Source organism: Mercenaria mercenaria, chromosome 11 (genome assembly GCF_021730395.1).
Source record: "Mercenaria mercenaria strain notata chromosome 11, MADL_Memer_1, whole genome shotgun sequence".
Taxonomy (NCBI): Eukaryota; Metazoa; Mollusca; class Bivalvia; order Venerida; family Veneridae; genus Mercenaria; species Mercenaria mercenaria.
Window position 1 is genome coordinate 29450515 of NC_069371.1, and position 19379 is coordinate 29469893.

General features: G+C 33.7%; 1 protein-coding gene across 3 annotated transcripts in view; it reads right to left on the reverse strand.

The window, feature by feature from the left end:
- Positions 1–1229: 1229 nt before the first annotated feature.
- Positions 1230–19379, reverse strand: part of LOC123531845 (5-hydroxytryptamine receptor 1D-like) — a 241177-nt gene continuing 223027 nt past the window's right edge. For all 3 annotated transcript variants that reach the window (XM_053517050.1, XM_053517048.1, XM_053517051.1), the window contains one exon: positions 1230–3861. In XM_053517050.1, coding sequence (XP_053373025.1) covers positions 2232–3755 — 1524 coding nt within the window. In that variant the 5' untranslated portion in view covers positions 3756–3861 and the 3' untranslated portion in view covers positions 1230–2231. The remainder of the gene's footprint in view (positions 3862–19379) is intronic.

Below are 19379 nucleotides of genomic sequence, written 5' to 3' on the forward strand. Positions count from 1 at the left end.
TGTTTGGAAATTTTTTCTATACCCGAAAATGTCATCAAAATAGCGAAATTGACCGGAGGACGAATATGTTCATTGTTCTAACAAAACATAATGGAGACAGTATCATTTTTCTGTTTGATTGAACTTCCCTCGGATACAATGATGCTTTGAAAAAAAATATGATTTAATAAAAATCTACATTGTAGAACAATTTCTATTTCAAATGTGCAGAACTGTCTTCTTTTTTCCAACTAGAATGAAAGAAAAATGATTTTCGAATCACACTCTCGAAACTTGGAAGGTAATCTATTTGGAAAAAATGATATAGCAGTGTGTTAACGACGATAAAGATAAGACTGCAATAATTGTTGACCATTTTCTTAAATTTCATACCACCATATCTTAATAGAACTTCTTTCAGAGCTGTGAATGGACAAAGTGAAATAACGTACACATTTCTCTATATTGTCGTCCTCCAGTTATGTATTAAATTTTTGAGAGGAAGTGACGAACTGAGGCAAAACATAAGTTTTATTACCATAATACAATGGTTTTAGGACAATTTCTGATCACGCTCAAATACGAGTTCAGACATCTATTCCGATATTCAGATACTTCTATTTTTATAACATTAAAAGAATAACAAAATCAGTGCGCGCATTTAACTATGATTTACACAATACAAATAAACAAAGAAAATGTAACCTCAAAGGTATAAAAATCAGAAACCGCAAAAATATGAAAATAATAATACAAATTAAACATATTCTTTTAAATGTACAACTTGCTTTACAAAAATGAAAACGGATGTATTACAACCTATGTACTGTCTTAAAATAGGAAATTTACATTTCTCATAATTTATGATATAAGCATTCCATCAAACATGCAAAAATGATGTTTAACAAGACTATGTCATCACAACGACATTTTAAAACATACACTTAACATAATTTCTGATTGGTCACATTTAGGTTTCAAATATTTATTTTACGTGATGCATATGTTCTATTTGTAATGAAAATATGTTTTTGTTTTTTTTTACCGCGTGCTTTTATCATTTAGGTCTTTTCAAAATAACGATATTTTAATTTGCAAAATAGCTTACATATGTGGTGGTAATGATGCAGGGTTAGCGTTCTGTACATAACGAAATCGGTATCAAGTGAAAAAACGCCAAACATTTTATCATATCATTTTTGATATTTATTGGGAAATGTTAGAATGTCAAGTTTGATGACTACTAGATAGTTCTCATTCCCCATCTAAAACTAAAGTAACAAGCACTTAAAAGTATTTTTCAGCTTTCTCATTAATTAGAGTTTGCTGAACCAATTTTATCCATACAGAAAGGCCTACTAAAGTCATCAATGCTTGCTTATATAAACTCGGTGTATAGGAAGAGCAGAAATGTATGAATCAAATTAATATAATATGTTGCGATATTTTGCTTTGATGGCGATCTATTTTTTAATCATAATAAGTACTATGCAATGAACATACTATGCATGTTTTAAAAAGATATTATCACTGTCTGTATACTAATTGAAACAGTTTAGTTTCTCTGTTATCTTTTATTAAAAGACTGATAAAATATATTTGTAAATGTGAGGTGACCAATTTGAAAATTAGCTATGTGTATATTTTATAATGTAATGACCAGTGTTTGACACAAGTTTAAAACCAACAATAGTCTAACAGTAAAGGCATCCCTTGCACCGGAATTCATCACAACAGATGCAACAATTCATTTGATACTTTTAGTTTCTTGTGATTTCGTTATAAATAGTTTTATGCAATCACAGTTTTGCATTACCAGTTATCTTTATGTGATTGCAATGAATAAACACGGCAAAAATCGATCAGCCGAGGCATTACTGCATGTCTGCAATTACCTAGAAGTATCGTTTTTGCTAGTATCACCCGGTCCAAAATGATATTTTATTTCTCAAGATGTGTAAATAATACGGCACCGCTGCACAAGCCAGGAAAGTGCAAATGCTGAGTTATTTTACCAGGCGAGTCAAATGATTTCATCGAATTGTATTCGAATATAACAATGTAAATTCAATTATAAATTAAATGTGTTTTTACATGTTTTAATCTGTTGACTGACCCCGGACCTTTTGTTATGACCTCTGGCACATACACCATAAATTGGACCTCTTACAAGGCAATTATGGATACACGTGTTCTTAACAAAAAATGTTGCATGCTTTAGAAAAATAGACAAAAAGTATCTTAGACAATTATTATTCTCTAATTCTGTATTTACCATAGATGATTTTGTGAAAGGCTTTGCGAAACGATGGATTGAATATTGTATATAAAATGGGATTTAATGATGAATTAAAGTAACCAAGCCATAAACAAAAGCTGAACAATGAGTCAGGTATATTACAATGTTCTGCACAAAATGGTGCTAACACCGCCAACACGAAGAACGGGAGCCAACACGCAATGAAAGCACCAGTAATAATTCCTAACACTTTCGCTGCTTTTCTTTCTCGTTTCATTTCCATTTTGTCTTTCCGTTTACGGTCAGCCTCTCGTCTCTTCTTTTTAAGTTTCAATAAATCATGCTTATGATTATTGTTCTCCGTGTGTTTTGCAGTATTTTGATGTGTTGTGTTTATATCATTGGAATTTGGTACGTCCGTGATTTGGGTTGCGCAGCTTATGTCGGTATGTTCCATATGCCCGTTCGTTCTTTTTGTATATATAGGTCTGATATTTGGTACTGTCAGGTACCCTCCATTGTTTACAGGCGGAGTTTGAGCTTCGCATTCGGACATTTGCATTTCTTCATTTAATGCCGTCGTAACAGCCATCGAGCCATTACACATAGTATATCCATCATCGTCGCTACACGACGATGTTCTGTTTAAAGTTTTCATATCTGCGCATGTCACATTGCTCGGAATAGGTTTGTTTCTTCCGCCAAAATTTTTCTTCCTAATTCTAGTCCGAGCAACTATATAAATTTTGAAATTCAAAAATACCATAAGAACCAGTGGGCAATAAAAAGCCCCGATGGTTGAAAATACAGTATAAACTAAGTTCTGACTGATCATGCATATACCGTATTTTTCAGGATTATTCTGTTCCTCTTTCCAACCAAACAATGGAGGTATTGATATGCCAACAGCAACAAGCCAAACAACGGCTATCATCTTAAGGATTTGCTTAGCACAACGTCTTCGAATGTAATCTATGTTTGAAACTCCCCAAAATCTGTCTAATGAGATGGCGACAAGATGGAGAATCGAGGCTGTACAACATAAAACATCGACTGATATCCAGAAATCACATATGGTATTGCCTAAATACCAAAACACACTTACTTCGTAAACTAAACTGAGAGGCATTACACAAACTGCAACAAGTAAATCGGTTACCGCTAGGGACAAAATTAAATAGTTTGACACACCTTGCAAACTTCGTTCAAGTATTACAGCCGCTATGACGAACACATTTCCCATTATCGTTGCGAGAATCAAGAATGCAAGCAATATACATAGTATCACCATAACCGGCGTACCATACTTTGGAATATGTGAAAATCCGTCACTGCTCGCAGATGAATAATTTATTGTTGATCCGTTTGTGACAACGTTTGTATTATAGGCAAGTGTACTATAGTTGAAATCGCCATATATTGCGGTCACATTAAATAAAGCTACAGTAATAGAGTTATTTTTAGGCACTTCTCTACTTCCACTCCAGTTTCCATCAACTGCTGAAGCTGTAACTGGATATAGGGTTATATTTTCCATAACTTTTTGAAACTTGCTAAACGTCAACAGTCGAATGATTCTTCTTTCGTAAATTCTCCAGTTCTACAATTCATCATTGTTGCTATCACATACATGACTGGTTGTTCTGAAAAACAAAACAAACACATTTAGAATATCAATCAAAATTTCTAATGTTTTATGTCCTGAAAAAATTCTAATTTACTTTATGCACGAGAATACAATTGGAAAAATAATCAACACACTATCCTTAAAGTGATTCTATAACATTAATCAGGAAAACACAATTTAAGAAAATTTAAGAAAAATATCAATTTTGCGTTTAATGTATTTGCTCTGTAAACACATTAATTTCTGCATATTTTAGACGAAAATATTTTTCAGTTCACGTTCGAAATATAACAGAATGGTAATATCAGAAAACAGTGTGGTTTACATTAATTCGCTTATTCCTCACTTACGATCACGACTGCATTAAAATCCAATCCATTTACAAAGATTATCTGTTAAATTATAAACTTAGAATGAAAGGCACTCTTTCAATCAATTTTGCAAAATGTCAGACCTCCAGAGGAACACCCCTTTAAGTAACAATTGCCTCATAACGTGTGCATGTAATCCTGTCACTTCCAGAAAGCATGTTTTCGATCTCGGCTTAATTTACGTCAACAACAGAATTTCCAATAAAGGCACCGTATATCAAATAACAAATCTAGCGTTGGCGCTTTTCAATTTCCAATGTTTGTCTATTCTCTTAAAATAAGCCAGAATATTTAAGTTCTGATGAAGTTCTGTTTATTTTGTTTCATTTGAATCGCTCAACTATGATATTCCAACGATAAAAAAGGGCTAATGCCTCATTAGACCAATGCAGTCTAACAGATGAATCCATCAATATTCAAAGTTATACGCTTAATTAAAAGAATTATCCCATTTCCAGTTTTAGGAGAAACGCAAGGAATCGCGGTATTAAAATAAGTTAATTATTGAGTAAACATGTTCCAAACATTTTGCACTTTCTTCGAATCATATAATATCATATTTCACAGATTAAGCGGACATAGTACAACATCTAATGCAATAATCAAGTTATTCATGATGGTATAGGCATATCATTATTGTTTACGAAATGTCCGTGTAAAGGAAATTCTGTTCGTTTGAAACAAATATTGTTTTACAATGAAGAATTTTATCAAACCATACATTTTCCAAGCATAAATGAACCTTAATGAACTATAGCCAATAAATGGATATGGAAAAAATCAATTCAACCTTAAGAGCAACTGTAGCACTGACTGTTTTCTTTAAATCAAAACATTGGGTATAAAATATTCGAGAGTACTTGTATGAGACCCATATAACATTATATAAATGAGTGACGCCGTGCATTTTGGTGATTCAACCCTGAAGAAATACTTTAAAGCAATATAGGAGCGCATATCAGATAGGTGTATGTCAGAAAATGTCTGGGAAAAATAATTTTAATATTTTCACATTCTTTACGAAAAAAAAGTAACGAAGTAAAAAATAACAGACTGGCAGTATGTTGGAGGTTGCTTTTGTCGGCCGGAGGGGATTTTACAATACAAGGGTAAATTACTGATGTTATATGGAAATTCAATTTCTTTATGACATGATAAGATAGATTGATTTCGTCATCGTTGTTTTGTGAATCCATACATGCTGTATAAGATATTCGTTTGAAGTTGACATATATAGATTATAGATAATAATAAAACACGTATGGTCAATACAACTGCTCCATCTACAATTACACAATGGCATGGTAACAGGCAAACATGTAATTAATACCGAAGGATCAGCGGCGTCGAACGAGGACTGTGTTCAACAATGTGTTCTTAATTGAAATATTTTATATTATTTACTACCTCGTACGTAACGTTTGTGCAATTACTTATTAAGTCGCACTACGTTTTGCTTTTGCACAAACATTTACTTATTATAATAAAATATAAGGCAATTGCGACATATCCTACTTTATTATAAACCTATCACATTACTTTGAGTGGACAGAAAATATTGTAAACATGTCCAGAATGCTGTTAAAAAGGTGGAAGCAATGTTGACAGTATTTTCTTAATGTTTACAATCTTGCTGTCCCATGAGAGCTTATGATACATAAACCTGCTTGCCAGTGTGACTGAAAACTTCACCTGAAATGAATTTCAACAGTTCTGAGACAACTAGTAGTAAATGTAAAGCCATATAATATGTCTAGTTAAACTGACTATAGACATTTTACGCCATTACCGAGACATTCTATATAAACTCAAAGTATTGCTGGCAGTTTGAACTGCCAACGCTTAATAAAAATAGATCGCTAAGGAAACAGACAGTATTTGTCTAACAGATCTAGAAGCAGCAAGAATTGTGGTTTAAGCAAATGAGTTTGGCATTAACAAATGCATGAGGTAATAAACGAAACGTACCATAATTTAGCTTTACTAAAAAGCAATCATAAAATACAAAGTGACGTGGTGTAATTGCTGTCCTTTTAGCCTATTTATTTAAGTTTACGTTTTTTCCAAAATCAATCTCAAGTTGGAAAATCAATCTCAAGCAACTAGATGTCGTTCTATGTGACCTATTTAACTAGGTACATGACCGACATTGGTGTAGAACGACAGAACTTTGGCTACTCCTTGATCTACATTTCTGTAATAGGTCTCTTTTCGCGAATTGTACATTAATACTTATCATATTATACAAGGTCAATACATGGACCATGCATCACTTAAAAGAGCTCCAAGTGTGGTTGTAGGACAATTTCAAACTATCTTTAGTAGTCATATGCCATTTTTCTGGCAAAAAATGTATTTGCCCCATTTTAAAATTCTGGCAAAAACCATTATCGTTTAACAGAATTTTAAGCTATTACGCTACATTAGATTCATGGGAGTTTTGTAACAATTCATTAAAATAAATAAAGTCAAGAAATTTTTTATTGAAATCATGCTGTCAAGAAACGACAGAAATGTATATTGAAAAATATATGGAAATATAGATATAAATGCAACCTAACAGACGCCTATTACGAGTACATAGGTTCTTTTCAATAAAATCGAACCAAAAATAAAAAGAATGCGTAACAGCTAATGAGGATTTTTACCGTACACCGAAGCCATTAGATGGAAATGGAGCCAAGATGAAAACAAGCATCAAGGGCTAACCTAAGTCAGTCTGCAAATTGTGAAAAGTTAAAAAATGTCATTAATTCCGCAAGTGCATAGTATTGGTTCCTCCTGCGAAAGGTTAGAAGTTTTCCTATATAACACAACCCCGACTGTGCAATCTATTTATTTTCCGATACTGTCTGACCCTTTACAGGGACGTAGACACTTTCTGCGCGGCAAGCCACAAAGATTACTAGTAGAAAATGAAATAAAATACGGCCAAAATAAAAGGGAATTCAAAGGAAAATTTGTTAGTGTGTTCAATGTTGTAAACAGCAGCACTGAACTGATCAAGGGTTGGAGGAAGGGGATGTCAGGTTGAAGATTATTCCATAGGACTATAGTCCTGTGGAAAAAGGAGTATCCTCCAAATTCGCTCCTCTGTAAATTACGTGTTCACAATTCATTCTCTGACGGCAGCCATTTTGTATAAATCAACAATCAGACGTTTACTACCTAGATATGGACTATGGCCCGCCAAATATGGAATATATCGAGTCAGCACGTGACGTCCCTTTGACAGAAACACACTGAAGCTTGTCGAACCATACTGTAACTGGAAGTAGAGTTGTAAAAACAACGAGTTTCATATGATTGATAATGTCCTTGTTTGGTTCTCCATTATGGATGATTAATTAATCTGTTTAGAAGTTGTCAATAGTGTAAACATTGTCTAGCAAGAAAGAGTTCCAAATTTAAGTTACTTAATATATTAGTACTGATATATCACATGAAATATAGATGCTTAAATGCTGATGGACTAAATTCGACGCAACTGATCTTTTAAAGCGCACAAAAGCGAGTTTAATTAGGTTTGTTCTCTAATTAGCTTAGTGTTGTTATGTTATTATACGTTTATGGATATCGTTCACATATGCATACATAAATAGCTGTAGTGTGTGTGTGTGTGTGTGTGTGTGTTTTTGTTTTTGTGTTTGTGTGGGGGGGGGGGGGGGGATCAGTGGCTGTGTTGTTGGAACCAGATCATTCATAGTGTATTTTACCATTCTGTTAAATCTCTGTGAAGACGAGAAACCCTGTTTCAATTTAAACACAAATCCCTTGTATATTACCTGTTTTAAGTTTAAAACAATTCCGATAAGTAAACAATAAACGTTAGGTAAAATCAAGAACAGTCTAACTGCAAATAATTATGGGCAATCATTCAATATGTAAAACTTATAAAAAAGGAATGGTTCTGGTCTAAGGTTATCGTGATTATAAAGATAAACAATTACTTTAAGTTTGAAGTTAACCCTGATTTGGTAATAACATTCAACACATGGTTTCTTTGATTACAACTTTTAAAGATGATGACAGTCATCCAAACAAAAATACGTTCCCGAAGTATGGTTAAACAGTTAGCCAACGGCAATATGTTCAATTTCCTGTCTACCATACATTTTGGAAAAAGTTCGTGACAGGCTGATGAAAATACAGAGAGAGGGCAATAACAAGTGTTTTGTTTTCATTATATCACAGATAACGAAGTGGGATTTCTATCGTGTCTTACAGCATTGAAACACCTCCTGCAGATATAGTGCTCTAAAATTTATGAGAATTCTGTTTTAATCTGTTTTGGTCCATCAAGAATTCCCGTGATGTCACAACAAAATGTGTTAATAAAACACACAAGTGTTCGATTTAAAGCACGTAAGATTTTTTTTTACCCTTTACACTACCGCTTTGCTACATAGTCCTATAAATAAAAAACTGATAGCTTTGATTGAGAAAAACCATAAAAGACATAGTTATTGTTTTTATCAATTATTTGTGGTGCTTTTACCTAAATCTACCTAAGGCAAAGGTTCTATGAACTGAAGTAATTATCCTATAAAAGCAAAGTGTCTCTGGAGTAAAATATGCATAATAGTTGGTATTAGTTCTTGAACAATCAAGATATTCTAAGTTTGGTCTAGTCCGAGACAAACAATTAAAGTAGTTTGAATTATGCAACCAAATGTAAAGAAAATACAGAAAACAAATATATGATTCACTAAACAAGATCCGAGCATACAGGCATAATCATTATCATTTGTAATGAAGTTGTATCAAACTTGATTGATGCAGTTACGACATAAAACATATTTACTGTCGTCTAAAACGGAAGCTCACTATGGTCTTTGTGCAAAGAAACTAGAATTTTAAGTGTTTCTACGCTAATCAACAGTGAGAAAAGGTGACTTAAGCACGACTGAATGTAAATGATCAATTCTTCAATTTGCATGGTACCAATCTGCTGAAGTGTGCGTTTAAGGCTTGAAATGCCGTATTCAAATGAGCTAGCATTTGTCTTTTTCGAGACCGAGTCATACTTTACATGGGGTTGGTGTTTTATTTCTGGTCTGATGTTAGTGGCGGCAGATACTTAAAAAACGTTATAATCTCATTAATAATACTGAACAAAAATAAAAACCGTTTTTCCTCCTATCATGAATCTTGCACAGAAAATTCGTTTGAACTGAATAAACTGTTATGATTACATACTTTTTTAAAATACACTGGCAAAATGCTATTTCAAAATGTACACAGGGACATAATGACAAACTCATGTGTAATTCAATCAAAGGATCAGCAGAGTCAGGCAACCAACGATGCTTTAATCAGATTGAATAAAACTGACTATTTCATCAGAGAGAATGCATCATGCACGACGTTTAATGGCATTTGTCTAGCAGATTATGATGATTCTAATACAATCGTATTGCAAGTTTGTATGCTGATACAACCAACAGAAATAAAAATGAGTTATATTTGCTATTAATTAGATTACTGATTGGCCAAAGTTATGTCAATCTTTTAAAGTTAACTACCTACATAGAAAAAGTAAAAATGACCAGTTTCTATTTAGTTTAGCAGAGAACATGTTGCCATCGTTATACTATTAATTGACACCATATTGTCTGTAACCCTCCTGATGATAGTTTTTGGAAACCGGTTGAGAAATAAATAAAAAATACAAAATCGAAAGGATTTGGCTATTTCCTTAAACACTTTTTTCAAAATATATATTGTAGATTCAATATTTCACAAATTTTAGTTAATATCCGATATGGACCTAAAACACATATTAATGGTAATTCAAGGCAATGAATTTACGGTAGAAGATACTTGAATTTAGCTTAACTTATCCTTACCTGGGATACAGGTGAGTACAGATATAAGTTTGCAAAATGTTGATACGAGCTTGATTATACATATGTTCCTTTAATCACTGTGCACATTAACTGATTACACGTTCCGCTTTATATTGGTACTGTTTAGTTTCTGAACATGACCATTTCGGCCTGGGTGGTTCCAATACTCCCGCTTTCATAGCCTTGGGTATTGTTTAATCACCCCTTGGATATGGTGCCTGCTTTTTAATTTTGTTTTTTGACAGTTCCTGTGATACGCAGCCTCCATAACCTCTGGGGACCAAACGCCGCTCTTCATGGAATTACACGCCTCAACACGTGTATCATTGAAGGTTCCATGTTCACCGCCGTTTGAATACATCTGCAGATGTCTCTAAATTGCTTTTTGTACATTTAGCATGTGTAAATGTTGAATTCTGCTCAACCCGGAGCTAGAGAGCGGGGACGGTAGCATACATTTCCAGTACCGTCCATGAACAGGCTCAATCAAACCGAGCCTGCAACATTTTCGTTTTTGCCGTGTTGAGCGACCTGTGAAGTTTCCATTTTTCTCTATTTTATAGCTGTTATCCTTTAAAAAGTAAAGGTATAGCTCCAGTTTGTGACATATAACCTAAGGGGCAATTATGTCATGCAAAGGGCAATCGCAAACCTTTAACCGTTGCCAAAGTAATCATGCAAGTGAACATAGGGTCTATCAACGCACGGTACTGCTTAGTATAATAAATACAAGTAAACGCTAATTTTATTTTACTCTGAAGTAATTGTACGTGTGCTTGCGATAAATGTATCTTTAAGCAGCCAGTCATGTAAACAAACTATATTTGTTGAGCTACATTCAGAATGAAATGTTATGTATCTCAGTTATTTGTTAAAACACCTTCTATAGTGGCATATTCATACTGTGTATAGCTGCATATGTATTACGCATGTACAATAAATTCTTATAAACAGTTCAGTATACACAATTAATCATGTCAATATTATGTTTGCAAAAACATTATGATGTAATTATTAATGGTTTTAATAATATACATGCATCTTAAAATAGTATTTAATCATTGTATATCATTAACTTGATAAGACATGAGTAATTGCTCTCAAAATGCTTTTGATACTGATAAATATATTTAATGGGTTCAAATCTTAGAGATAACACAAAAAATCATCACTACTGATAATGTTAAGGTAAACCCTGGGAGAGAAAATGCCAAGGTCCCTACTGGGGCTCGAATCCAGGACCTCCTGATCCGTTGGCGGACACTCTAACAACGTCGCAAAAGCAGTGCTGTTGGAAGGGGCTTATAAACCTGCTTTCACTACACTTCACCCCCTTAACTGTTCATAGCTAAGCAGCTCTCCAGAATGACACTCCGTGCGCATCGCATGAGTCCGTCAAAACACTTCTGACACCATTGAAATAAATCCTAGGAGAGAAAATACCAACGTCCCTACTGGGGCTCGAACCCCGGACCTAGTTAACCGTAGGCGGACAATTTAACTACGTCGCAAAAGGGTTAGCCCAACAGCAGGACTATTAGAAGTTACCTATAAACTTACTATCACTACAATGTTATTTCTGTTGAACAGACAAAACACTTTATAGCGATTATAAGACTTTTATATTTTACAAGGTGATTTCATGGTCTATTAGAAAGGTTAAAATTCCGCATAAACCACTAAACATGTCGTATGTACTGATATCATTTAATACAAAATATATATACAACGCTGGTCCGAGTTGATCGTTAGGTATTTTGTCAATATTTATAGTGATCATTGGTCCAATTACATACAAGCTATGGTTTAGTCTGTGTGACAAATATAAAATAAAATTATTTTGCTTTGAGATGGTGTATAAAAAGATGACGCGGTTCTTCAAATTTTAATTTATAAGGTGTTACAAGATTCTCCTTCAACAGCTCTGTCTTCATATAAACACTCTTAAATTCTACGCAATGTTACAGTCTGTAAATTTAAAGTGCTTCGTTGTTGTGTTGAATATTTTGTTATAAACTTAAGGATTCAAGGCTTTCATTCGAAATGATAAAGTAGATGTTTTTACAGAAACATTTAAATTCAAATTCTTATGTACAGCAACATACCTCTTCAAAGCAATATCATGGGATTCAATGTTCTGACAATAAAACGTCGTGGTAGAGATTCTGAAAGTGTACTGTAATGCTATTAAGCCTTTTATCTGGTAATATACAAAAAAAGTTTAGCTAGTGTGATCAACATATTTTCAAATATTTCAATGCATTTTTACTAGAGTACGATTTCATCCAATTGTCAAAACAGTAATCTTTCTGACAACATTTAAAGCATCAAAACAGGCTGGAAATTATTGACTTTTAAAGCTTGAATGGGTATGGGAACAAAATGGGATAATACAAGAAACAGAAAAAAAAAACTGTTGGAACATTTATGTATATATTAGTAAAGTGATACTAAATCACTATTTCAAAATGAATTAAATAGTTTTCGTAATCTTACCTTGAGTTTATAACAAATTTTATCACCTTTATATAATACCCCACTAAATTCCATGACATACTGTTTCATAAAATTGTCCAACGTTCATTACTTAACAGTTTGCACACAACTGAATTATAGTGGCAATCAGATATTATTCGGGTACATTCTATATGTAGAAGTTATTTTATGCACGAACTTCCGGGGAAATTTAAGAAATGAAATGATTTTTTTCGGTGTTCATGCGAAATGAACGACAGAATAGGATCGGCAAATCCATGAATCGCGCTAGCGATTCATGTTTAATTTGCCGATCCTATTCTGTCGTTCATTTCGCATAAACACCGATAAAAATAGTTTAATTTCTTATATTTACATTATATTTCCTTTCCATTTGTAAACTATATAATATAATGAATTGTATACAATTTGTTGCATTTAGCATTAAAATCAGCTTCCTGGCCATTATGTTCACCAGATGGAACAACTGCGACGTCATCTAAGGAACTAAATAAAGTTCTCCCTGACTATACGCGGACGTCGTCAAAACAACGGTCGGTTATCACTAAGCATCGATGACGTAACTTTAGCGCCTTTCCTTTTGCTGTTCATACGAAATGAACGTCAAAAGTTTCAATGGAAAAGAATAGGGCGAATGTAAATATATCGTAATACCTTTCATGCATGAAATAATCATGATAATGCACTGCGTTTACTAAATGTAAAAACATGGGTGCAACACTGATAACTGCTTGATACAACATATTTGTACAACCATTTACCCCCCATATCGAGCGCTTGATCAAGCGTGAGTTTTAAGTGTAAATAAATGGTTTGGTGAAGTGTACTCCTTGAATGCACCAACGACGATACATGCATTATATGTGATGTAATTTTCAGTTTGAATTTTTGTACACGTAAGCTAAAACGTTCTGTTGTGTATTCTTGTTTGGGTCGTATAAAGAGACGTCGAAGTTGTTTCACACAGTTTTCTTTTATAACAGACTGAACTATTTGTATTTAAATTCCTCTTCAGAAGACAGGGCGTTAAAACACATTAAAAGAACAGACAAAAACGGTAAGAATAGATATTAATATGTGGACTTTAAAATGAAAATATACTAAATTACTACTAAATTATTAAATATGGAAATCTTCTATTATGTCAATAAATTACAAAGTGAAGTCAAGAAGTATGATTCATGCTATCAAAACTTGTGAAATAACAGCACTATCTCCTACAAACATGATATCAGGTTCTAACAGATACGGCGACAAAATTGCACAATTAATATGATGCTTATCGCATAAAAAACTTATAAGAGTAAACAGTATTCCTAACTTAAATGCCCGAAAATAGACATTCGAAAGTTTGACCCCAAGACTGGTTCGTCCGTTGTCTGCTTTGTAGCTTAGATTAGCAGGGTATGATTCCCAGTCTGATTGCAAATCTGATGATATGAAAATACTACTACCGCACCATGAGAAAACCAACAGCGTTTGCGACCAGCATGGATCCAGACCAGTCTGCGCAGTCTGGTCAGGATCCATGCTGTTCGCTAACGGTTTCTCTAATTGCAATAGGCTTTGAAAGCGAACACCATGGATCCTGACCAGACTGCGTGGTCGCGGCTCCTATATTTTTTTTCTATTTCTTGACTGTGTAACAAGATTCTTTTGCTGATGTTCGTCCGAACTAAAATTATATGGACCGTAACGATCATATTAGACAACCCGATGGTATATGTGACCGGTTTAATTCTTGCTATATGGCGTTATGAAAGGGAAGCCAGTAGATAATATCTACCAATTAAGTACCAATTAAGTAAATTTAATTTGTATTAATTCATTCAAATATAAATGAAGACATATCCAAAACATCCATTACCGCCCATGTATGATTGTATGTGTTTGAATATTGTCTTGGCTTATAATACTTTTTCCTTCGATTGACTTAATCCTTGAGCCTATCTTAAATGTTGAAGGGCACGGCCTAAATGTTTAAGTTTCTTTACACATGACACGACATATTTAAATGTCAAAGTTTCCTTCATGACGTTGCAGACTGGATATGACAGGGCACGATTTAAGTCTGATTAACATGGCGTTTATAGTACGAGACTAATTACAACATATTGTAAGTTTGTTCATGTTGTATCGACTGTATTAAGTATCAAGTGAACGTTCTTAATATGGGCTTGTACACACCTACATTTTAAGAGTATTGGTATCGATAAGTACTTGATTATGCTCTGTTATTAACGATTAATCAATCTATTTTAAGTTGCAAAATATGTAAGTGTCTCCGTAGAAAGAATTCCACACTTTACTCATGTATTACGTAATTATCGTTGTCAAAATAAAAGATTCAGGTTTTGACAAATCTAATTTTGAGTATTTCATTAGGTAAATACAATCAACGAATTGCCATTCTAAGTTAACGAGTTTTTAAAATGACATTTATACAGAAATAATGCTGTTCCTACCGCATGGTTTAACATCAAGTAATCATTAACATGAAAGCCACTGGCAATATGTTCTATTTCCTGCCTATTATACTTTTTTGGAAAGGTCGTGATGTGCTGATAAAAAAAGACAAAGAGGCGAAAGAAGTGTTTTGTTTTCATGGTCTTGGACATAATGCAGTTTATGCAATCAATGTGTTTCCTATCAGATACTCTTATACATTGAAACATGAGTAACAGTCAGAGATTGAACTGAGAATCATGACGCATTTCCATTTAAAATACAAATGTGTCATCTGAAATAATGGACATTCTGAAACAAAACTGGACTATCATGAGATTTAAATCTATGTATCTGAGAAGTTATCTAGAAAAACACCAATGTTCAACGCCGTGAAATAACATGTAAGTAGGATACGAAAATAAGTAGCCGAACAAACGTGATGAAATGTTATTTAATAATTACCGTAACAGATCATCATTTGCGCACTCTAGGAAAGAACATGGTTAAATTTACAAGTTAAAATTCATCAAAGGAGATATTGGCAAATAATCATGTGTTTTTTTTTCTTGTGAAATAATACTTGATTTCATGTGGGCTACAACACTAATTATGGCAATCTAAAACTTCACAAAAACTAGAAATGTCAATTTAATAGAACAACAATTAAGAAAGCAATATCTCACAGAAATAAAAATCTGTTTTATGTAAATTGCCGTTGTATGAGGTAAAGCCAAAAATACGATAGAAAAGGAAAAATATGAACTCATCTTTTCCGGAATCATTTGGAAAATAATCATATGACATAAATTGTGTCAGTGTGACTCGAAGGAACGAAACCGAAAAAGAAACAGTATATAATGGACAATCTATACGCAGTGTCGTTGTTTAACTGATTTATTCATGAATTAAAAGAAGTGCCACGCATACACTCTCTCTCACGCCCTAGCATCGGCCTAAACGGAATTCTATTTGAAACTATTGAATTGAATCAATGATCACAACGGACTAGATACAATAACAACACCTAGTCAAAAAATCTAGCGCCATCATGTAGTCATACATTTCTTATAATGACTGCTTTAACCCACAGCAGGCTCGCCTTAACCGAATTATGCATAAGAGAAGATTAAACAAAAACAGGTTAATTAGGTACTAGTACTTGATGACACGTATCAAAGAATATTAAATTGACACAATGAGTCCAAGGACAGAAATCAGATTTCAGAATGTTTAAAAGTTAATTTCCCTATAGGTCATGTGACCAGAACATAAACACATTAACTAAACAAGCAAGCAACACTCTGCATCTTTTGAATTGAATATATTAAAACAACTTAAAGCATGTCTTACTATTGATCGACTTCTTACAATCGCCACGCGGCACTTAACGACTCCTTTCGCATATGCTTAAACTATAAAATGTAAATTCTTACCTTTGGGAAAGATATACTTTGTAATATAAAATGGTTCTGTGGTTCAAAGTAACACAACACTAGTGATATAAGATACACGGAAACATTTGACGGGCATGCACTCTTCGTACACAATTAAGATAAGGACCAATGACGACAAACTACTAATAAAATATTATCATTCTGAATAAGACTTTGAAGCACCTATAAATTTTCAACATGTTTCTGAATTCCTATGGTTAACATGACGAGCTATTAAACTAAATACCGAAAACAATAAGAATATAAACGTTCATCAACGAACAATTCTACTTTCAGATTAAACGCCAAAAATCCACAGCATCTACACTACTAATGAATGTTTTCAAACCGACAATGTTATTAAATAGTTATTACATGTCATTAGATAATCGAAGATAACGTTCTCCTCCTCCGGTTACCAAGGGTAGTATGGAGCAAAGTAAAACAAATGTGACACCTTATAATCATCAAGGACATGTGACCGTTCCGTCATTTTCAGGCGACAAATTGTGTAATAAAACATTTTCATAGATGGTATACCGCCTATCATAAATAATGCTTTTAATTGGATAATAAAACATTTTCATAGATGTAATACTGCCTATCATAAATATTGGATAGAAATTTCGTTTGAAGACGCGTTATGTGACTAGTAATGACACGTTGAATTCATAGGCTCGTGCTCAGTCTAAAAGTTATCAACAGTACAATGACAGGCAAGTGTGTAATAAAGATCAAAGGACCCGTGGCTTTAAGCGACAATTGCTTTAATCAGACTGTTCTGGCTTTAATCAGAGTTATTATTTGCTGCATCATATATATGCATAATTCATGGCTAGAGATCACCATTTGTTTTCCAATAGACTTCTATTTTATTAATACTATGGCGTGTACGACCTTTCATGAATCGAAACATGTATAGGTAATCAAATTCTTTTCAAAAACTTTCTTAGCACCAAAATAACGGCTAAAACGTATAAATAGTGATACTTTATTTGAGTATTTTCGTCTGAATGATATGGCCCCCTATTTACATCGTTGGCATTGCGAGAGGAAACCGTTTCATGAAACAATTTGTTTCAATACGCGTCAAATCAAGCAAATATTGTCAGAATGTATATAGAATACTCTAACCGCCATAAAAAGACTGTATTTTGAAAAAGAAATCACTTCCTGCGTTTCTTTACATCACTTTCAATCAAAAAGGGACTAAACTTTATTTTATTCCCAGGTGTAGAGTTACCTTATTCCCAGAGAGTTCCCCGTACTTTTTTGGAATTGGTGATGGGATGGGGGGAAGGCCTCCATGGCCGTAAGTTTAAGTTCGATAACTTCCTATCACTTGCTCATATTTGGAATCAAAACCTTGAGAGGTGTATAGAATTGTGTAGAAAGATAAAAAAATGAAAAGTAGGTAAAACATGTTTTGCAGATTCCATAAACATTTTAATTTGATCAGAACGTTGAATTTGCGCAACGGACGGGAAAGGAACTGGGAGTTTTGAAAATGAATTGTTTTAACTGTATTGAAGCATACTACCATGATAGTATTCTTTTTTCAGTAAAACATGATCGTTATGCTACATTTTAGATTTAAACTACTTAGCAGTTTATTTCGTGTGAATGTTAATTCGATTTTACTTTCGTATCAGTTATATTTTGAGATAACACAAAACAATTACATATTTCTTGACAATAAAGGCATGACCTATCCACTTAATAAAATATAAGCTTTGATCAGGTTTGCATCAGTCACATGCAAAAAGGCTACATTATGCTTCTTGCTACTTAATTTTAGATGTTCTGATATAGGTTAAGCTATCAGTACAACCGGTAGAATAATCACCCTTGTAATATGATAGATATATCGCTTGATCGCATCTAATACAATCGCAAAAGCAAAATCATATACTTCCGCAAAAATAATGTGAGCCGCGCCACGGGAAAACCAACATAGTGGCTTTGCGACCAGCATGGATCCAGACCAGCCTGCGCATCCGCGCAGTCTGGTCAGGATCCATGCTGTTCGCTTTCAAAGCCTATTGCAATTAGAGAAACCGTTAGCGAACAGCATGGATCCTGACCAGACTGCGCGGATGCGCAGGCTGGTCTGGATCCATACTGGTCGCAAAGCCACTATGTTGGTTTTCCCGTGGCACGGCTCATGTAATGATTGTGCTTTAGCGTGATCCTGATTTGGCCGACGGAGCGGTATGCGAAATTGCTATGAAGGTTAATTTTGAGATAGGTATGTACATGTATTACAAGTGGCCCCGAACTATTTTATTAAAAAACTGCAGCAAACACATATATAATGCATTAAGCATCTTTGTGGTACCAAAGTATATCCTGTTATATGCAATTCGTAAAAAAGTCAACTCTATTTGCTATTTCTTTCTGCTGGATGTGAAGTCACACCAAACGTGTTGTTTTATGGAACTGCAGACTAAGGACGTTACTTTAAGGAAGGCAAAGAAGTAAAAATAACATAAACACCAAGGTAGGCCGATAGTTTACTCTACATTCCAAGCGTATTTGCAAATGAATAACATGAAGATGGGGAACAAAGAAGAAGGATTACTGTAGCAATAAATGCTAAAACAAATGATAAAGTGTTATATAATTTAGCGTATGCAGAGAAAGAGCATAGTATAGAAATTGTGATTGTACTAGCTAAATACAAATCAAAACCTATGAATAACGATAAAGAAAATGATATAAAAAATGTTCACATGGTAAACCACGTAAATATATACAAGTTTGCAATTAAGAAAATAACACATTTACTAAGTTTAAACATACTACTTAAAGCATAAACAGAATATACCAATCATGACAGAGTGCCTAACTAATGAGTTTGTATTATGAAAGGAAAAATGGCCTTTAGTTTTTAGTTAGCTTTAAATGTATTTCAAAATGTATCCTGTCCCTGAACTT